Source organism: Pangasianodon hypophthalmus, chromosome 18 (assembly GCF_027358585.1).
Source record: "Pangasianodon hypophthalmus isolate fPanHyp1 chromosome 18, fPanHyp1.pri, whole genome shotgun sequence".
NCBI lineage: Eukaryota > Metazoa > Chordata > Actinopteri > Siluriformes > Pangasiidae > Pangasianodon > Pangasianodon hypophthalmus.
In genome coordinates this window covers 6,102,180-6,124,788 of record NC_069727.1, presented here as the reverse complement: position 1 = coordinate 6,124,788, position 22,609 = coordinate 6,102,180, and the positions used below count along the sequence as shown (strand labels likewise).

The following is a 22,609-nucleotide window of genomic DNA, read 5'->3' as shown; positions in this document are numbered from 1 at the left end:
AATTTCCGTTCCTGCAGCTCAAGGCAAAACTCCTCTGCTAAAAAAGGAGCAAGAGATGCACATCTAAAAGCATTTAGACAACTCTTTTGCAACAAGATCGCAAGAACACGTGAAGCATGGTAGTGGGAGCATCATGCATATGAAGCTGCAAAAGGGACTGGGGCATTACACATCATCGGAGGAAAGATGGATGGAGAGATGTACTTCCAATGTACATATTACAGGGCAATTTCATCTCATCAGCCAAGACAGTTAAGCTGGGGAGAAGATGGACATTTCAGCAAGACCACAAACACACAGCCAAAATAGCTCAAGGCCTAGCCTATCTCCTGACTTGAATCCGTTGAAAAGTTATGGAGGATTTTGAAATTGCGAGTCCATTGGTGGGACCCTCGTAATCTTGGGGAACTGAAGACGATTTGCCAAGAAGACCGAGCCGAAATGAAGCCCCAATGCTACAAAAAGCTAATTACTTCTTGTCTCGAAGCTGTAATTGGCAACAATTTGTGGTGTCAAAAAAACAGTTATTCATTCTGACGCTTCATATCAACATGTAATCAAATTTATACTGCAGAATCAATCAGTACATGGTGTGTTTTTTTCCTAAAATAAGAAAATGCAGGTCACAAAACCTACATGATTTAGAAGCAAGTTCTGTCTGATGAAACCTTTACATATCACATCAAGATTTTTTTCAAACGTCAACATCAAGGTCTAATGCCGGACACTAGACTATAAATACACAGTGACGCCGATCCAGCAATAACAAACACATTCTCTGTCCACACACACACACACACACACACGCGCGCGCGAACATGGAAGTGAAGTAATATAAACAGATTGAGGCGCCGAGGCGGAGCACAGGAGGCGTCTGGGTACTTTTCTTATCTACCGTGGCTAATAAAGCAAAATATACTGTACAAAAACATATCAGAAGCAAGCAGCATGTCCAACATTTCAGACATGGGGAGGAAAAAATGCAGGCAAAGAACACGTTCATTATGTATAGGACAAAGCTGTACAAAGAATAAGCACAAAATAATATTAGTGTATTGTTTTGGAGGTTGCTCTATAGTTCCTAATCCTCAAGGAAATCAGAAATCAGTGATAGTGATGAGTGGGAAGTCTGATTTCCTCGCTGTGTCACTCAACACAAGACAGCATTCAGCTACAAAACCGGACAATTACTAAGACAGGAAAGCTTTTAAACAGAGAGCTCAGACATTTCCTGCTCTCCCTTTCAGCACAGCTTCTTAAAGAGGCGTCAATCTCACAGTAGAGTCATTCTCATGAAGTTAGCAACTGTTTCATTCTCATGTGATGTGTTCAGATTATACCAGTCATGCTGATGTTTCATAAAGCTGAATATCTTTTTTTAAAAAAAAAAAGAAAGAAAGAAAGAAAAAGGAAGAAAGACAAAAGCACAATTCATATCAATTTGAATGCAAGTTTTTTTTTTTTTTTTTTAGAAATATAACAAAATAGGTGTTTATGTTGTATGATGATGATACACTGTGGATGGAAAGTCAAGGAATACAAAGATTTTTAAAAAATCCTAGAAAGAAATATGATCATGCATATGTGCTTACAGTGTTTCATTTTTGTATAACTGGATTAGATTTATAAAATAAATCTGTGCTGTTTTATATTTATAAGGAAGGGGGCGTGTCTGTGCACTGGTTGCAAAAAAAAAGTTAGTTGGAGAAAAAAAAAAGAAGTGAACTGGTGCAAACCTGTATTAGGATAGAAAAGGAGAGAAAACTCATTTACGTTAAAGCACCAGGTTAACAGCAACACGCTGCAGAAACGCCTCTTTGCTCGCATGCAGATGTGCAGAGCCACACATCTGCTCTACAGGTTGTGCGTGTGAGCTAAAGCGCGTGCGAGGAGCGACTCACTTGAAGGTGAGCACGCAGAGCGGACGGTAAGACTTGTGGCTCGTGTTGTCGGCCATCCTTTTGCCCCAGAAGTCGTTGGTGAAGATGCTGCGCAGGCTGGAGCCGGGCCTCACGTCCGGGTTGTTCACGATGGCCCACACGTCGTCGTGCACGAACTCCCCCCATAGCGAGTTGGAGTAGCAGAGCGCGCACGCGGCCAGCAGCGCGCTGTAAGCGAGCAGCGCGGAGAGGAAGAGCGGCCGCCTCTCTGCTGCTGAGCCGCGGCTGCTCCCGCCGCTGCTCCCGCTCCCGCTGCTGCTGCTGCTCCCGCTGCTGCTCCCGCTGCTGCTGCTGCTCCCGGTCATGTCGCTCCTCTCCACACACAGCGCCCGCAACACTCACACCGGAAACATGCACCTACTGCCATTTCTGTTCTCAGACTCACTGACACTCGCGCGCGCTCGGGATGCGTAAAAACACTGAGGAGAGTTGAGCTCTGTGGAGGCAGAAAAAGCCAGAAAATCCGCCTCTTTGCGCATGCGCAGTGGTGATCGGCTTCACGACTCACTTCTTACTGACTCGATTCTTCAGAACTGGATTCATTGTGTTGATTCACTTGACACTTGTGTAGCCTACACCACTTTAAAGGTGCATTAGGTAAGATTAGTCGCTCTCTTTTTTTTTTTTTTTCCCGCCCATGTTCACGAAGCTCCGCCTCCAGGATCTTAGATAGCCCATATAGTGTCTATAAAATGACTGACAGGAGGCGCATCCAATCACAAACAAGCATTCCGGACCGGAGCTCAGTTTTCCAAATGGGTTTTCTCAGCGCTTCCACATTAATCTGGATAGATCTGAAAACTGCGTTTTTGTTTTAAAACGCTCTCCGTCTACACCGGCGTTTTCAAACGTTTTCCAAAAATTACTCGTCCACACTGAAGTGTCTGAAAACATTTACAACCCTATACTGAGCATGTGTGAAAACATAAGACGCTTTGGCCTGCATCACTTCGGTCAGGCGTTTATTTAAAAATGCAATCTGAAGGTTGTACAAAGTGACATTAATCTTTAACAAAACTATCAAACTGGATAGCAGCCACAACAACTGCAGTACAACATCGTCCACCATCTTGTTTGTTTTGAGTTGAATGGGTCATGTGACTAAAAATACATCATTGTTCTTGAATATCTCTGTTTTCTCAGTAAACACTACAACACGAAAACGGTGTTTTCAAATTTATCCACTCAGAAGTGTTTTCGAAAAGCTCTGTGTTCACTGGTCAAAAACGGCGTCTCAGTGTAGACGGAAGGCCGAAAACGTAGAGAAAAAGATGCTTTTTCAAATTTATTCGGATTAATGCGGATGTAGCCTTTATAAACTTTTCCTAAAGCCAAAGCTTAAAGCATTGTTGTTGTTTTTTTTAATTATGTTCTACACATAAGTAATAAAACAAAATTGACTATTGCACCTTTAATAGTGTTTTTGCATATAAAACAACAAATTTTAAACTCTAATTATACACCAGCACTGTTAATTCTCATTTCTGTTTCATTTTTTTTTTTTTTTTTTTACACCACAGCTCGATTGAATGCTCAAATCTGATTGGTCAGAAGGTGTGTATTAGTATTGCAGCCCGGCTCGGAAAGTAGCACCGGCTGTAACATGAATGAAAGGTTTATATTAATGCTCTTGCTCTAGTTCGTTATTGTTTCTGTAGTAACAGCTCATACACAGGGGCTTGTACTGCATCTGCTCCCAATAGTCTGTCACTAATAATAAACAGATTTAAAAAACGTATTGTTTAAGAAAATAAAACCTATAATCGTTGATGTGGTGTTTTTTAAGAGCATTATTAGGTGCATTATTTTCATATAACAGCATGTATTACATAACAGCAGCACTGAGAGTAGCTCTGGCTACAAAACAACTCACAGGTTTATATGAATTAATCAAATGAAGACATTTTTTATTTTGCATTGTTTACTGCAAGTAGGTGTCACAAAGTGCATCATTCTTCTATATAATCTCTATTTCATTCAACGCAAGTGTTCCAGCGCTTCATGTGTGTCCGCATTTCTCTGGAAAAATTTGATTCAACTACTGTATGTCTCACTTTTAAGGTTTTAATTTGTGCTTGTTCTAATATATTAATCATTTCTATAGTAACACCTAACACAGGAATATGGATGGTGGAAGCGATACATAAATGGATTAAAAACGTGTAATTGTTGAGAGGTGAAGATTTCTGTAAGGAGATGTGTATTGAGTATTTATGAAAGGAGTCTCCAGTGTCAGCATTTTGTAACTATACCTAAGTTTTCTGACATTAGAGAGTCTTCAGGACAGAGAACTTTGCGCTTTCTGGTTTCTCAGTAACATGACAAGCTGTGTTATTTTGTGTTATTAACTTCATTAGAGATAAAGAAACGAGAGGCTGGTGAAGGAGCCATTGCTTAAAGCTGTTATAAAGTAAGTGACAACAGGAACTAACGTGTTTCTTAGATGTTCAACAAAATTAAACATAATTATAATTATATTTAATTAAAAATTAAATTACATATAATCAAATATTGTAATCATAGCAAACTGCTGTGGTATAAGAGGAATAAAACACTTTGATGTAATTATATAGAACCATATTTACAAGTCATACTGAACTGATTTCTTGCTCAAAATCCCCAGTTTTGCTTCATGATTAGAAAGAAAACATCTGGCTTCCTGCCCCCCTGTGGTCAAACCTGTGAGACACACACACACACACACACACACACACACACACTAATGCCCTAAACTGCTTGCCATTAGGCCTATTCCTCTCTTAGGTCTATTAGGTAACGCTTCTCTTGGCAAGTATTGGTTCCAAATATTGATGATAAAAGCCCCATAATTCATTTTTACAATATAAAGATAGACAATGAAGCAATTCATAACTAAATTTGCAGTTATTTTAGCAAAACATTCCCTTAAAACAAGATTATGTTCTGAGTTTCTTCAGCAAGATGCATGAGTTAATGGGAAAGTTTAAGGAACTTATCAACTAGTGTTGTAGTTTGTACAGTTTGAAGTTAATATAAAGTACACAGCGTGTACACAGAGTGCTCTTGCAAACTCATTTCGCAAGGTGGCAACATCAAATAAAAAAAAAAAAAAAAAAGAGCAATTTTTCCCCAGGAAGGCACTTCACATTCTTCAGCGATATTGAAAAACAGTCGCTGTGTATTGTCAGTGTGACAGATACAATAATAACAGACGACAAAATAAAGATTGCACAGTGCTTTCTGTTGCTAAGCAACCTGGTTCACGGTGTGCCTTTATGGGAAAGTCTTAAAGATCACATTGAGTGATTCACAATAAGGACACAGAGGCGATGTAGTGTCAGACTCAATTTTATGCCTTAAGTTAATTCTCAAAACGTACTAATACAAAAAACAAAGTCGGACATACAAACATGTAACAAATATAAAGCACAGTCTTCCCCAGTATGTATATCACAAGCCAGACACAAACATACCTTCAAATCACTGACGGTACACACTACCTGCACGTGTGTGTGTCGGTCTGCCTCTTATAGCAAAACACCTCGCAAAACACTCTCAAAGTAGATGCTCAGTGTGTCACAGCTGACGGAGGGGACGTGACGAAGTCCAGCAAATAATACAGATAAGAGTTTAGGTGCTCATACACACGATTGTCACCCATACTTACTGCTCCCTCTATCTCTCTCTCTCTCTCTCTCACACACACACACTCACACACACAGTACTAGTGAGTCAGGCTGTGACAGGACAAGGCCTCTCTCTTATCCAAGTGCCTCAGTGGTCCTGCTGGGGTTATGGATCTGTAGAGCCACCTTTAAGCCCTGGCTGAAAGGACTCTCGAAGCTCCGCTCGAAGGTGTTGCGCTGATTGTGTCCTTGGAAAGTCAGGATGCTGGTTCTGGAATTAAAACCGTTGCAGATCCAAAACCCACAATCGTGTCATCGTCCAAGCGTTCTGGTACCTCCCACACAGAACACATCTCTGTGAGAGAGAAAAAAAACAAAACAAAAACAATCTTAAACAATATCGACCGGGAACACTTACATAACCGTGTCATGTGGCTACATTCAAGAGTCATGTGGCTACAATCTAAGAACAATAATAAACAGATTAAAAAACATACTGTTTAAGAAAATAAAACCTATAATCGTTGATGTGGTGTTTTTTTAGGAGCATTATTAGGTGCATTATTTTTGTATAACAGCATGTATTACATAACACCAGCACTGAGAGTAGCTCCAGCTGCAAGGGATATTCACAAAAGAATTTTCATACAGAAATTCTTAATACTTTATGTGTGTATGTATGTGTGTGTGTGTGTGTGTATAAGTTTTGTTGTAGAAAGGGTCAAAAATTATAAATGCTATGGCCAAACCACAGTTGGCACCTGTCAGGTTTTGTTGTAATGCTCATTCAGAAGTTTAATTCTTTCCCTATACTGAGTCATTTCTTCATAATTTGTCAATACATCTTAGGAAAATGTCCCCATTCTCAGTGCTTATGTCCAATTTCCAATATCATCCTGCTTAACAGCTATGTGCTAATTAGCTCAGTCATTAGCCAGTTTATGCTTGGCGTCCATATTTCCGTTACCTAGCAACAGTGTTTTAGCACCTTTAGCTGCTCAAACAGTGAACACATCATGTGTTCTCTCTCCAACACAGAAAACACTAATAAGTTTATGTTCATTGTCCATAATTCCCACTTGCCTAGCAACAATGTTCTCATGACTGCTTGGGCAGCTAGCATATTGCGTGTTCTCTCTGAATGTATTACTAGCAGTAGTACTATCGTAGGACGGAAAGGAAATACGTCATTAAAAAACATTAATGATGCAAATAATAAATAATTTGTTTGCACTATGAATTCTGTAAACCTGAATTTATTTGAAACTGTATATGAACTTTTGAAATTAAATGACTATTCTGTCATTAAAACCTGAATTTTACTTGATATATGCAAGGAATAAAACACTTGCGGTGTGCTGTTATATGAAAACAATCAGCCACAGGATGGTGCGATGCGAGGCAGAATTACTATTACACCCCAAAGTTGATTATTTCCCAATATCACCATGTCCTGAAGTGTGTTATTGCTGTTATACCAAAGCAACTTTCCAATAATTACAAATGTTATGTATTAAAGAACAATGTGTACGTTTTATTCATTTAGAGTTACATTTAATGAACTGAAAAGGAATTATATTCATTAAACTTCAAAACTCCTATTTAAAGCATAAAAATCCAGATTTACAAAATTCAAATCCAAATATCACTACATGATTTTTTTTCCCACAATGCTAGCATGTTTGCAGTGTTCCTGTAGAGAGACAGTTTTAGAGACAGGAGGTGCTCACCACAGGCCTTTTCCTGCTGCGTTCCTCCTCTGCTGGGCCAGACTGTAGATCTCCTGCAGCTGCTTCTTCTGTTCGTCACTCAGAGACTGCGTTAGCATCTGATACCAGCCTGCGTCTGAGCTCTGCACGCCTGCAACGCCACATAGTCACAACACTGTTAGTGAGTGAAGCCAAAAAAACCCAAAAAAACCCTAGCCCTATTCAGAGTGGAATTATTACTCGAGTATCTCTGGAACTGTTGTCTGAATCGGTTGTGTGCATACACACACACACACACACACACACATCTGCAAAGATTACACTGTATTTTAGCTCCTGTAAAGTGATCAGGAGAGATAAGCCCATCTGTATATGCAGGCTGAACTGACATGCTGGTAAAGATTTTATGATGTTGCATGGGAAAAGAGGTTTTGTCCCTTTTCTTCAGTATAAAGACAATTTAAGATGCGTTCACTCTTTTCTATCATCTCCCGTCAAAAAGAAAATGAAAAACTCCAAAACGCAGCAAAAATATACAGATGATATCAGACAAGTGACACTTTCAGGGCTTTTAGGTAGGTTATTGAGTTCCTTGCTCAGGTAAAGCCTACATACAGCCTATGGTCATGTGACCTGCTAACGATCAAGCTCAACGTGCATGGCCATGTCAAAAGAAAAAATCTGATTGTGTAAAATGAGGTGTCTGTAGTAGGCATGGAATTTTAAGTGTGACGACAATGTGTACTGTGCAAACTAAGGATCACGTAACCTTGCACAGCTATGTTTATCCATTACACAGCAACAACTGAATCTTAATCAGCTTACTAATGATTTGTCATTAACAATCTCAGCAATGATCGGTAGGTCTGTTTGCCATGTACATCTTGATAATGCACGTGCATTTGGTAAATGAATCTGGTTTAATGGTATAATTTAAAGGTAAATGGATAACGGACTGTTACGTACGAAGCAGGGAGGCGGAAAAGAACTGATACTCGTCTTCTCCGTTGTCGTAGTCCAGCGGCGTGCTGTACTCCTCCAGCGCTGTGCCCTCCAGGCCATCCTCATCCCAGTAATCTTCATCATCGTCGTCATCCTCATCGTCGTTGCCGTTGCCACTGGGAGCGCTGGACGGCTGCATGCTGGAGCTCTTCTCTCCTGCTTCATCCTCATCACTGGGAATCTCCTCTGAGGAAAAAAAAAAAAAAAAAAGAAATTGCATCCTGGGTAAAGTCTTACACTTGTTTTCAAAATAAGAAATGATGTATTTCATTCTAGACGTAGTATATCAGAGTGGTGTTTACTTTCAAAACATCATGAAACTGACGTCCAGACACTGCTGGTTGTCTCCAGCCATCTTAAAAGGAAGTGTGATTAACCTATCAGGATATCGCCGATGACGCAGCCATCTGTGGCCGAAAGAGCACTGATATTTTTTGTACACTTTTCTGGACACAAGCTTCAGAGTCTTGAAGGTTGTAATGTGATTGGCCCTCTGTACTTACATCAGTTTTCAGTTGGAAATCTTGAATGATGAGAGTTTTGGAGCAAGATATAGTCACTGGATTACAAAAAAGTTCAGTGCATAACAGTTTTAAACATTATTAGAGAATTTTATTTAAAAAACAGTGGCGAGTAAAAATGGTCGTGCTTGCAATTTCAAACAAAGTGCGAAAATTTCCAGGCAAAGTCGGAAATCCTAGGCATTTAGTGACTAAAATGACCAGTTTTGCTTCATTCGTTCAGACCGATTTTAATCAAGCGACAAGATTCATTTGGAAAAGAAGGAAGGAAATGTTTATTTAAAAAGAATTATGTTTGACTAACATAATTTGACTAACTAAAAGCAGAATACAGAATCGTACTCATTCAAATGTGGTTTTTTCTGCCTTTGTATATATAAATACTAGAAAAATTAGATTATAAATAACATTCTAACTGTGAAATTGCTTCTGACAGACCTAATGCACCTCAGCCAACAAGAATCAAACTTAAAACAAGTCAATAAAACACAATCAGCAGGTTAATGTTCAGACAAGCACTTAAACTAATGCACTGAACGATGCATAGCTCCAGCCTCAGAGGCCGAATTATGTGACTAACCTCATCAGCTTTAACATATTACATGAGCTGAAAGAGATGTGTAGGAGCAGAGATTATTACTCAGACAGGAAAAGGGCCTTCAAGGTGACATGTTGCCCCATACTAAAGATAGAAAGCACAAAAAAGCATGGATTAGATAACATTCTTATGTGAGACTTACCGTTCTCGTCCTCCTCAGTGCCCTGTGCTCTGGAGAACTGCTCGGGCTTGCTGAGCACTCGCGAGGCGTAGATGTGCTTGAGGCCCAGGAACAAGAGCAGGATAGAAGGGATGATCTGACTGGCCACGCCTTCTAAAACCGCCGGCCGGCTGGACAAGTCCATCAGCAGACTCAGGCCGATGATGCACATCTTACGGTCGTGCAGCCTGCACAGGGTGAAATCATTATACACACACACACACACACACACACACACACACACACACACACACTAAAATGTACCATAAAATGTCTAAAGGCCAGTGCCTAAACCTAACTAGAAAAAGCAAATGATCTGAACAAAGACTTGGACTATTGCCATCGTACCACAGTGACAGTCGGTGGTAACAGGTTATCATTAAAACCCTTCGCGTATAGTGCAATATCAGTGAGATATTAGGAGCGTACCCTAGGAAGAACTCGGTGTCGTTCATCCACTGGTTGATGAACTGGGCGGTGATTGGCTCGGCGCTGTGGGCGAAGCGCATGTTCTCCAGAGTGTGCATCAGCAGTGAGGGACTGTAGTACAGAGCGGCGATGGCCACCTGCAGACACATGGTGCGCAGCTCTGTGGACTTCACACCACGCGTCAGCCGCTCCAACACTGCTTCCACAAACAGCGGGATACACTGACAAGCAAGAACAAGTGTGAAAAGGTTTATAGAGTGTGAAGAATTATTCTTATAACGGGATGTTTCCCCACTGGAAATCCTACTACCTGGACACAAAGTTAAAATACAAACTTAATCATCTACAATGGCTTATAATGTGATTTACAGTACAACAGAGTACTTATCATTATCATTATTATTATTATTATTATTATTATTATTAGTAGTAGTAGTAGTAGTAATTATTTCCATCCTGATCCGACCCGCCACACTGCTGACCTGGTCAATGCCCCGACCCCGGCACTGTAAGATGATAACCTCCAGCAGCTTAGCAGCATGGCACTCTGCATCCTCTCCTGCATCGCTCGTTAGGACCTGGTCAGAAACACATTCATGCCAACACACTGAAAGAAACCTTATGCTTTAAAGGAGCAGTTTGTAAATTTTAAATTTTAAAGTAAAAACATCAACAGCTTTTATGTGCCCAATCAAACCCTCCCTCTGTGAGCCTATGTTTGCCTTAGAAAGGGAAAAAAAAAAAGTAGAAGTGAGCAGCTATGTTCTGGCCGAGAGGCGGAGCTTATTTCAGGGCCAGAAAAATGTATAATATAAAGAATCCATTCAGATCCAATGCTACATTGTGAGTCTGTTTATCTAAGAGACTGTTAAAATTTCACAATAGCAGAATTTCTGCCCTGAAAAAAAAAATCCTTTAAGCCTTTTCCCAGATTTTAGATTTTTTTATGTTCAATTTTCTTTCTATTTTTCCTACTTTTAATGCCACTGACTATCATAAAACAGATAACATGAAATGTGATGAATTAGGCAGGCTGCTTTGGTGCAGAAAATAGTTTTAAATTTTATACATTTCTAGGCCTGCACAAGACCCTTGCATAATTCTAGAAACATTTTTACAATATAAATACACCATATAGCAACAACAACAACAATAATAATAATAATAATATATTTAGTTACTGTAGACAGTCAGCTCACCTTTTTGCACATAGTGTAAATGACCTCCATGTGTTTGGGATTGGACAGAAGTGTGTCTGTGTCCACAGTTACATAATTGTGTAGGAGAGGCATCATATCTGCAGGGGTACAACAAATTAATCCCAGTCATCATCATCATCATCATCCCCCTCCTCCTCCTCCTCCTCCTCCTCCTCATCATCATTATCGTCCTCCTCTCTCTTAAACAGTTTACAGTATATGAGCTTAACTGATTTAAATAGTGCCATGAAGACCAACACTTTCAGAGAGAAAGCATCAGTTCCATTGTTTTTAGTAGGACAGACCTGTGAAGTAGTCGAAGCAGTCGTGCTGGAAGACGTCGTAAAGCACGCCCAGCAGCTGCCACATCTGAGGGGAGATGGTCTGGCAGGTGAGACCAAACGCCAGCGACAGAATCTCCTCATAGAACTCTGTGACAGACACACACACACACACACACACACCTGTTGCAATAATATATAAGTTGCAGTAGTATGTAACGCTATACTTACTATGCCTACTACTTAATTATATTCAATACTATATTTTATAATTTTACTCTGAATATGTTTATGTTTTTATTTTTATTTTACAGCACACTGTACTTTTTGGACTGTTCCTGTAATCTCTGAACTTCCCTCTGGGATTCATCAAGTTATCTATGTATCTATCTATCTCTATGTATCTATCTATCTATATCTATATATCTATCTGTCTCTATGTATCTATCTGTCTCTATGTATCTATCTATCTCTATGTATCTATCTATCTATCTATCTCTATGTATCTATCTGTCTCTATGTATCTATCTGTCTCTATGTATCTCTAGTATGCATACAAGAGCCTTCAAAGAATGTAAAAAAGAAAGCATGTGCAAGGGCTCCATCATGTGGCCAAACATATTACCACTTTACATTAGAGCTTGGTATTTCCTGCACAACAAAAGCAACTCCACACACACACCTGCCATACCTATGATGGGCTTCTGGAGCACAAGGCCGATCACCTGCAGGCAGATCCCCTCTAGCTGCTGAGTGATCTATGATGGAAAACATCGCATTGAAGAAACACGCATTGTGCTGATATTTTTCACGTATTTGATCAGTGGTAATGTGACTGGATGTGTGCATGGATCCCGACCTCTTTGTGGTCCTCCATGACCGTAAGGATGGTGTCTATGGTGCTGAGGATGCCCAGGGCCATCACGGTCTTATCTTCACTCTCCTCGTACTCCTCACTCTGCAGAACCTTACTGAAGATCTCCGCCTGCACGGAGGAGAGCCTGTGCTTACTCCGCTAATCTATAGCTTTCATTTTGTTGATCTGTCTAAGCGGTGTTCACATACAGATGACCGTGTAGGATAATATTCAATTAGAATGCAAGGACGTGTGGTAGAGTAAAACCTTTGCACTGTATATTACCAGGACTGACACATGAAATATTAAATTATAAACACTTGACGGTTAAATGGTTCACTGAATCCCGGTGGTCATGTGATTATTGCAGGAAAATTTTAATGTTGCAATTTTAATTCTGAACTTATATAGGTGATAAAACAAAAATAGGACGAGAAACAGAGACACAGGTCTAAGGATTTCAATGAACTAAAAATCTTAATCTCTCAGATGACTCTCACGAATATTTAATATATTTTGATTCATAGAATCATTATAGCTGTTGTAATTAAGTAACAATATATTGCAGTAATAATCTAATTTTTGACTGAAACAGCAAACAGAAAATTATCTTATAGCCAAATAACCAAATAAGCCACTTAACTGCTTTTTGAATTTCAATAAGCGAGATGATTTTGTGGGGAAAAAATGCTACTGACTTGAACGCATGACCGGTAGCATTTTATTCAGACAATCCTTTATTTTAAACATAGCCATCACCAGGTTTGTGTTGAAAGTGTGAGACAGATTTAGCAAACAGGTCAACAAAGTCGCAAGGCATGTTACTGTGTGTCTGTTAAATCACAAATGAAATCTATAAAAGGGCTGCAGTCACAAACAGGATGGCCAGATTTACATCACAGGTCTTCTTAGTGACTGAAAATTGGTGTTCATTGGTCTCCTCTTTTATGTGTGTGTGTGTGTGTGTGTGTGTGTGTGTGTGTGTGTATGTGTGAGACAAACAGGAATAAACAGGAACTATACCAGGTTCTGGGTCATATCCACTGCGATCACAGCTACTTCCTGATTGTATTCGCAGATCATCTTCTGGATGACGCTCGTGAGGTCGTCGTTCTCTGTCTCTTTGATGACGTGCAGCAGCTCCTGCATCACGGGCCTGATGAAGGGTCTTATGTAGAGCTTAGCTACACACACACACACACACACACACACACACACACACACACACACACACACAGCTATAAACAGTTGTTCCCTCATCAGCCTCTCTTTTTCTGCCCTAAAGATGCTTCCATGGCACAAAACGTAAAGTTACAGCTTTACCTCTAACTGTTTCAAAGTGCTGAAACTGGAGACTCCTTCCAAAAAATGGTAAATAAACATCTCCTTACAGCAAATTACACCATATCAATAATTACATGTTTTCCTGTGTTAAATAACAAGAAGTTTATTATTAGCCTTAGATTATGTAGAGCGTCTGCCATGTAAGTCCATGTGAATGGGTTGTTACTATGGAAACGATAGAATTGGAACGAGTGCTTTAACACAAATCTTCTCTCTTGAAACTGTCTTCACTCATCCACTGTTGCTCCCTTATTGTTTTTATAAGGGTGAAATGAGACATATGCTCACTCGGGTGAACATAAATTTGCACAGAATCATTAAGCACATGCTGTGTGTGTGTGTGTGTGTGTGTGTGTGTGTGTGTGTGTGTGTGTGTGTGTGTGAGACTGACCTTGCTCCTGGTTGCTGACCAGAGTCTGCAGAGCGATGGCTGCCTCCACTTTGACAGGCATCTCCTGATCATTGATGAGGTCCTGTTTGACGAGTTCCACTGCGTTCCTCAGGACCAGCTCATTGTGGAACTTCAGCGGGCTGAAGCAGTGCAGAACCCAGCAGGACTAAACCCGGGACAAAGCAAAACCACACCAAATTAACACACAGTCAACATGTCTCTTCAGGCATACCACAGATCCACATGTATGATTCTCAGAAGCATCCATACAGCCATCCAATTATCAAGTCTTCTTTTCATTCTATTATCTCTCTATCCCTTTAATCCAATTATCCTTCCATCCATCCAATTATCCACCCACTTATCCAGCCACCTATCCAATTATTTAACTATCCATCAATTCATACTTTTTATCCTATTATCCATTTATCCATCCAATTATCCACCTGCTTGTCCATCTATCCCTTTAATCCAATCATCTATCCATCCATCCAATTATCTTTTCATCCATCCATCCTCCTATTTATCCAACTATCCATCCATTCATGTATTTATTTATTCCATTATACATCCAAATATCCATCAATCCAATTATCCATCCATATATCTGATTTTCTGTCCATTTATCCAGTTACCCATCCATGCAATTATCTATCCATCCAATTGTCCATCCATCCATTAATCTAATTATCCATCCATCATTCATTCATTCATTCATCTATACATTCATCCATCTATCCATCTTTATTCAATCATCCATCCATCTGTCTAATTATCCACCTATCCATCCTTCCTTCCATCCCAGACATGTTGCCCTCACCCTGGCGCGCAGGTAGCCCAGGTTGGAGTTGAGTAGAGGAAACACATAGTTCTGTAACACAAGCTCCATCTGATCTCTGTATATCTGCTTCTACAAAACAAACAAAAAAAAAAAGAGACGTCACACCGTTAAAGGAGCAAATACGATTCAATACAGCCTTCAAACTTTCCAAACCTTTAACAACGGATCAGCTAAAGCGCCGATGACGTGCAGCGCCCCGTCTGTCCTGCGGGGGTCAGCGCCGGGGTTCATCAAAATCTGATGGCAGAACTCCATCATCTTAGGAAGGACCTGATCCAGCATTGAGACAAAGATATGATTAACACAAAAAATACTGACACGCATAGCCGATTCATAAACTAGCATAAACAAATCTTAAAATATAAAGGAATCTGAAACTAGTAGCCACCTCCTTCCTCTTTCTGGATGCTTTGCACAGCAGAGTCTGAGCCGCAGTGGCGGGAAACACGTGGTCATCATACATATCTACAGCAGAGAAGCAACAGCAAATCAGCTTACATACACCACGTTCATTCAACACGTCAAGCTTTTCAAATTATTTCTAAAAATGGCAATCCAAAAACCCGCAAATTTGACAACATAGCTAGTGATCACTAAGAATGCTGGAAAGGGGGATAGAAATAAGACAATGACAGAAGGACAGAGATGGCAGAAGAAGAAAAAAAAAACCCAAGAGAACCAAAGTACTGACTGAATTTCATGCGGATGTACTCGTACGGATCTTCCTGCCATAGCTTCTCATCTTCATCCTTATAACACATCAGAGGAAACACCACCTCCTGAGTTATAGTCTGTGAAAAAAAAACAAAAAAAAAAAAACAAAAAAAAAACAGATCTCATTCGGCAAGTCACATACAGCAACGTGAAGAATTCAAGATATACGTATATATGCTCCCAAACATAAAAATAGGATTATTATGGTGTATTTTGTCATGGTGTAGATCTGCCTCCTGTTAAACAGACTGCTGGGAATGTGACGATGTAGTTACTGCTTCCACCTCCAAGTTTCCAATATCAGCACATCCTGAAGTGTTTTATTCGTCATATATAAGAATATACAGCAGTTTTTCGTTTATAAAAGAATAGAACATTGTACTTTTTGTACTTGCTGTCCCTGATTCTGACCTGCATGTGTGGCTTCATCTGTTTCCACGTGATGGAGTGAGAGATGCCCCGTGTCAGGTAGTTCAGAGCTTGCTGTAACACACGTGGACTCACAAACTGCTTCTGCCTGTGCTGGTCAATCACCTTTAACAAGACCTGGAACGACACACAACGCACCCATTTCACACATGAAAAAATATTGTTAGTTGAGTTTGATTAAACTTTTATTTAGTGTCTACTAAACAATCTTGAAAAAAGGTATTCTAAAGAAAAACCAAAATGTTCTAAAAAAAACATGATGATATCTACGATATCTCACAAGCGTACTGAGACATAAGTGATCACAATGTCAATATTATATTATTATTATTTTGCCCTGCCCAGTGTATGTACACACACACACACACACACACACACACACACACACACACAGAGCTCTTTACAGATCTTACGTGCTGCGTCATATAATTCTTGATGTTAATTAATCATTAGTTAATAGTTAATTAATCACAATTATTTTCTTTTCCATCTTCCTCAACTCTGATTTGAGAGACTGAAGCCAAGCCCAGCCGGTCTCCTATTGGCCATTCCATCAAAAGATTAGTGAACTTTATTTAAGAGATGATGGAGAGTAATGTAAATGCGCATAAAGTGTGTGTCATGTCTTTTGATGGATTTCAGTGTGTTAGCATAACATTGAGTCTGGGTGAATCCCATGAAGTTTGCATGGTGTGTGTGTATTCAGAGATAATAAACAGATACCACATTTACCTGTTGAATCCCAACAGCGTAAGTCTTTACGAAAAAATCTGCAAACTCATAGTACTCCTTCGTCACGTTGCCCGGGCTCCCGTACCTACGAACGGGACGAACAAGAAAATAAAAACTGCAGACAGGATCTGAGACGTTGTAGATGTGAATACGGTATGTTTAGGTTGTGAGGTCACCTCTCAAACATCCTGGTGATAATATGGAGAGCCCATTTCTTACACTTCCACCACACTAACTCTGGCCGATCGTCTTCGTCCACCTCCAGAGTCTCCTACGAATCAGAGGCAGACCTGCTGTGAGGCTTTTCAGAGGTGGATGCACAACTCCACCTCACTGTCCCATGATAATCATCCTTTCATTTTGCAATGCACACAAAACTTACAGGAGGGACGTCCCGATCCACAACCGCTCTCAGGATCTCCATCCACTGGGTCATGACTGTATTACTGAGCAGCTGGAGAGGCAAGGAATACTACACACACACACGCACACAAACACACATTTAGTGTTGGTAACACCACCACAAACAGAGCCATTGCAAATCCACTACAATTTTAAAATAAAATGCGTAAGGATTTAAGGACTTGAAGTAAGAATGAATGGAATGCCGACGCATAATGAAAAATAAATGCATTATGTAAGGAATGAAACACTTGGGGGCATGCTCTTATAGGAAAATAATCAATGGCAAGAAGAGGAGTTCCCATTATCACTACAAAGTCAGTTATTACACTATAACAGCACGTCCCATACAGTTTTATTCGTCTTACACAACAGCAATTTGCCACAATCACAATTTCTGTTCATTGAAAAACATCACACTGCACTTTTTATCCATTTAAAGTTACATTTAAGATTGTGGAAAGGTCAAGGTTAAGGTCAAGGTTCCTGTTAAGGTTAAGGTTAGTTCCTGTATCGCTTATGTTATAACACCAGCCTCTCTTTTTTTCTGGAGTTAAGAAGACAAAAAAAGCAGCTTGTCATGTTATAGAAAAAATCACAAATCTCAAAGTCCTCCATTCTGCTCCATCCAAAGTTAAAGCTTTACCTCTGAGAGCTATAAAGCGCTGACACTGGAGACTCCCTTCCATAAATGCTAAATACACGTCTCCTTACAGAAAACTTCACCCTCTCGTTGATTACACGGTTTTAATCTGTTTATGTGGCGTGCCCTCTATACAAGTCTCTGAGAACGAGTGCATTAGCATAAACCTTGCAGCCGGAACTACTGTCTGAGCTGCTGTTATAGAAGACTAATCAACACTTTCTGACCAATCAGATTGGAGAATTCATCAACGCTGTGGTATTAAAGATAATATGCTGCATGCTAACCTGCACGAGTGCATGGAATATCTTCAGGATCTGTTTCTGGATGAGGACAGAGAACACCGTGGCATCAGGCAGCAGCTGAGTGATGAGCTGCTGGATCCGGGGCAGGAAGAGCTGCATAGCAGCCAGCAGGGGTACCCTCTCCTCCGCCTTCCTAAACCTGCGAACAACAACAACCACATCACACTACTACAGCCACTAAACACACGACACCGAGCCACAATACTCTGCTTATGTATATCTGCTCTTTTTATATTCCGCTGCTTTTGAATTCACTAAGCACAAGAGCTTAGAATCCTTCAGTTCACTAAGCTCGGCTGGTCGACAGGAAGTCCGGCTCCCTGTAAGGGAAATAAACTGCGTGAAGCACTCACTCGTAGCTTTTGACGAGTTGATAGAGCGCGAGCAGACTCCCGTACCAGCTCCCGCTGTTCTGAGACTGCAGGTACAAGTTGATCTTATCGACGATGCCAGTCCAGCGGCCGGGGAAATCGTGCTTTATAATGGCACGCAAGCAGACTGTAAGCTGGGCTCTGTCCATCGAAAACACACACACACACACACAAATATCGTACCTGAGAAAGAATCCCTATTGTTACCACTGTAAAAGCAAAAGGACACACTCGAGGTCATGTCTGAGAGCTTGGATTAGCAGATCAGAACAGAGCGAGTGTGTGGACGAGTGAGTAACTGACCGTATGGACTCCGGACACCGGATGATGGCCTCCACCATGTTCTCTCGAATCTGACCGCGGTCATTCTCGTGGATGTTGAAGGGGAACACGACCTCGCCCACAGACGGCTCCCGGTCCTGCCAGTACTGACTCACCATGTTCTTCAGGTAGATGGCAGCTGTGATGCACAAAGAGGTCAGCCTGAAATATATCTTCTCCTCCAATTAATAATAATAATGATAATAATAATAATTTGTTTAACTGTTTTATGTGTTCCTTTTTTTTTTTTTTTTTTTTTTACATGTCTTATGTTCTTATATTACTTATACCATTTTTTACCAAAGTTTTTTTATAAATAAATTTCACTTATTTACTAATAATTTATTATTAATGTTTTTCCATATATTATATATATCCTTACTAATAACATCATATTATTATATTATTATATCACTTCAGTGCAATTACAAAACATGTCCTTTATGCTTTTCTTTACCTTTACTTTTTTTAAAAAATTATTATTTCTACAATCTACAAGTTATAATAATTTTTTCCAATTAGGACATCAGAACAGCTTCCACTGTTTCAGCAGTGTTCACATTTTTTTTTTTTTATAGTATTCTACTTTTAGCTGTCTCGAGTCTATGGAAAAACACACATTTTTCCCTAAATGGCCCTAGTTTCCAAAAACAACATAGACTCTGACTAAGTGCATGTCGTTTATGTCCTTTTAAATTACGTATCACTTTTCTAGTCAAACAAAATATCCCTACTAAAAATAATATACAGTGTAAATAGATTTCACATCATAATTTCCAGCATTGTCAGGTTTTTTTTTTGGGGCTGAATCTCAAATGGAGTTGGAGGACACACTGTAGTGCACTACATATTAGTACTGTAGGTTCTACAACTCCATTACGTTATACTGGTCGATCTAATGGGCACAAACACACCAAAATAGTTACGTTTTATGGATGGCAAAAAAATATATATGCATATGATTCAGTGCCCTGATTCTGATTTCCAGAAAAAAAAACCAACAACTTTGGTTGATTGTGGAAAGAATTGCAAAAAGAAGAAGAAGAAGAAGAAGAAGAAGAAGAAGAAAAGTCATTTGGGAGCTGAATGAGTCAAAATTTCCACCACAGCTATGTGCGTGCGTGTGTGTGTGTGTCCTCACCTGCTTGCCGTACAGGAAACTCCACCTGCTCCGACACGATGATCTGCAGCAGAGTCGGAGCAAAGTTGATGATCTTGTAGGACTGGAGAGAAAAATAAAACACAGAAATGACATCTCAGATAATCTGGCTGTAAATAACTCATTACAGTCGCCTCAATATAGAAGACAAACTCGAGAGTGTTTTGATCTCCTCCACATCACTAATGCATTACTAATGGAAAATAAAACCATACAGACTGCTGTCGCTGGCACCCTGTTCGCTCAATTCAGTAAATAAAATCTATAATTCAGGCAGAAAATTATGACACTATCACATTTCTTGTGCCAGAAAATACAGTGGCTGAACATTGTTCTCTCTGTGTGGGGCTCTGCATGTGTTTCCCACAGAACGACTGTATTCATGCACTAAGTGCAAACTTTAAGTCATCAAGCATAAAAAAATCAATTATAGTTCATCTCAGATCACATGAAACCTACACAAGGCAGGGGAGGGGATATCAGGGACAAACCCACTCAGCGATCATAAACATCACAACTGCCCAGACGTTCTTCACTTCTCTGACCTTTTAAACCTCATCTATATTCTCTTGTTTTGCATCTCATACTCGGCCAATGCTTCATTTAGGTTTGGTTTTGGTAGACGATAGAAAAGACACTGTGACAGCTTCCTGGATTGTCTTCATACTGAAGAAAAAAAGCGCAAAATCTCTTTTCCCGCAGCAGGATACTACAGAATGTTCACCAACACGGCACTTCAGACAGGATATATATTATCTAGGAGTATTTCTACTGTCATACTTATACTTATAGAAAGTAACCTTTCCAGATGTGTAGAAAAATACAGATATATACAGGAGATTCTGCAATAATAGCGTAATTATATCACATTACTCCACATCCACATATAAAACTAATGCAGTCTGAGTAGGGCTGATGATGCTCATGCTGAACATTCATCACACTTAGTACTGTTTATCTCTACTCTTCTACACCTGTCTACTGTACAGATTTATAATGCCACTGGCTGGTGTCTCTCAGAGGATTTCCTGATGAGTCTCAAAGGTTTCTCTCAAGGGTTCCTCCTTAAGGGTTCCTCTCAGGGGTTCCTCCATAAGGGTTCCTCCTTAACGGGTCCTCTCCTTAAGGATTCCTCTCAAGGGTTCCTCCTTAAGGGTTCCTCTCAGGGGTTCCTCCATAAGGGTTCCTCCTTAACGGGTCCTCTACTTAAGGATTCCTCTCAAGGGTTCCTCCTTAAGGGTTCCTCCTTAAGGGTTCCTCAACAGCTTCTCTGTTTACATGACTTAAGTCTCAAAGGTTCCTCTCAAGGGTTCCTCCCTAACGGTTCCTCTCAAGGGTACCTCCGTAAGTCTCAAAGGTTCCTCTCAAGGGTTTCTCTGTAAGGGTTTCTCTGTAAGGGTTCCTCCTTAACGGTTCCTCTCCTTAAGGATTCCTCACAAGGGTTCCTCCTTAACGGTTCCTCTCAAGGGTTCCTCTCCTTAAGGATTCCTCACAAGGGTTCCTCCGTAAGGGTTCTTCTGTAAGGGTTCCTCCATAAGGGTTTCTCCATAAGTCTCAAAGGTTCCTCTCAAGGGTTCCTCCGTAAGGGTTCCTCTCCTTAAGAATTCCTCTCAAGGGTTCCTCCTTAAGGGTTCCTCCGTAAGGGTTCTTCTGTAAGGGTTCCTCCGTAAGGGTTCTTCTGTAAGGGTTCCTCCATAAGTCTCAAAGGTTCCTCTCAAGGGTTCCTCCGTAAGGGTTCCTCTCAAGGGTTCCTCTCCTTAAGAATTCCTCTCAAGGGTTCCTCCTCATGACGTCTCAGGGAGTTTTTCCTCGCCACTTGTTCTACATCCGGGTTTCTGTAAAGCTGCTACGTAACAATGCAGCTGCTGTTAAAACTGTTTGCTGTGTAAATAAAATGAAGCTGAATCCAAGGCCTTCATCCAAACAGCTCAGCACAGCTACATCAGCTGGCTCTCTAACCCTCTGAGTAACACAAGGCACAGCGTTTTAGCTCGTAGAAATCCTTTCTTAAACAAAAATCCCTCCAGGAAATAGAAGTATCATCTGCTATCTTACTTACTCCTCAATTCTGTCACTTGCCTGTCAGGTAATGCTAATGCTAGCGTGCTAAAAGGTAATAAAACAGGCAATAGACGCACAGACTAACACTACAAGCATGAAGCACTGATGCAGAATAAAAACTGAAAACTTGTATTCTCTTTCCTGCCTTCACATCTCCGTGTCAGAGCCAGAAGAATGACCAGGCTTCTCTGTTTACATGACTTATCAGGCCCCTCGGCATAACTGGCTAAAATAATAAGTTTTTTATAAAGCACACACACCTGATTGAGCTCATTTTCAGCCGCTATTCTAAGGTTAGGGTCTATAGTTCCCTTTAAAGCCTGTATAATCCGATTGGGATCCATCGAGACCAGAACTGCACAATAACCGCAACTTTTTTTTTTTTTTTTGACAAACGGCTAGCTAATTGAGCTAGCTTGCTAGCTGCACACATAAGCTGTGGTAGTCGTAACTAAAAAAAAAACTCCCTGTTAGATTCCAAAGTGCACTACATAGGGTGTAAAAGCCATTATTTAACACGCTATGTAGTGCACAAATATAGGGAATTATACGCCGTTTGGCATCCGGTCCAAGTTTCACCGTCAGTCCCTGCCCCT

At 40.3% G+C, this 22,609-nt stretch overlaps 2 protein-coding genes across 3 annotated transcripts in view; both read right to left on the bottom strand.

The window, feature by feature from the left end:
• Positions 1–2,497, bottom strand: part of tmtc1 (transmembrane O-mannosyltransferase targeting cadherins 1) — a 44,865-nt gene extending 42,368 nt beyond the window's left edge. The window contains exon 1 of the mRNA XM_026923274.3: positions 1,902–2,497. Coding sequence (XP_026779075.3) covers positions 1,902–2,245 — 344 coding nt within the window. The 5' untranslated portion in view covers positions 2,246–2,497. The remainder of the gene's footprint in view (positions 1–1,901) is intronic.
• A 2,754-nt stretch (positions 2,498–5,251) lies between these two features.
• On the bottom strand, positions 5,252–22,582 carry ipo8 (importin 8). 2 transcript variants are annotated; one of them, XM_034313202.2, is made up of 25 exons: positions 22,274–22,582; positions 19,935–20,016; positions 18,776–18,932; positions 18,455–18,613; positions 18,084–18,240; positions 17,134–17,223; positions 16,928–17,022; positions 16,752–16,836; positions 16,002–16,136; positions 15,568–15,667; positions 15,265–15,341; positions 15,030–15,146; positions 14,856–14,945; positions 14,036–14,201; positions 13,324–13,484; positions 12,304–12,429; positions 12,127–12,202; positions 11,469–11,594; positions 11,164–11,261; positions 10,447–10,542; positions 9,965–10,185; positions 9,518–9,723; positions 8,221–8,442; positions 7,276–7,405; positions 5,252–5,900 (listed from the first exon to the last, which is right to left on the bottom strand). In XM_034313202.2, coding segments are annotated over exons 1-25 (3,057 nt in total). In that variant the 5' UTR covers positions 22,358–22,582; the 3' UTR covers positions 5,252–5,899. The 2 variants fall into 2 exon arrangements, with proteins under 2 accessions (XP_034169093.2, XP_034169094.2); XM_034313203.2 differs by having other exon boundaries at positions 12,136–12,202.
• Positions 22,583–22,609: the final 27 nt, after the last annotated feature.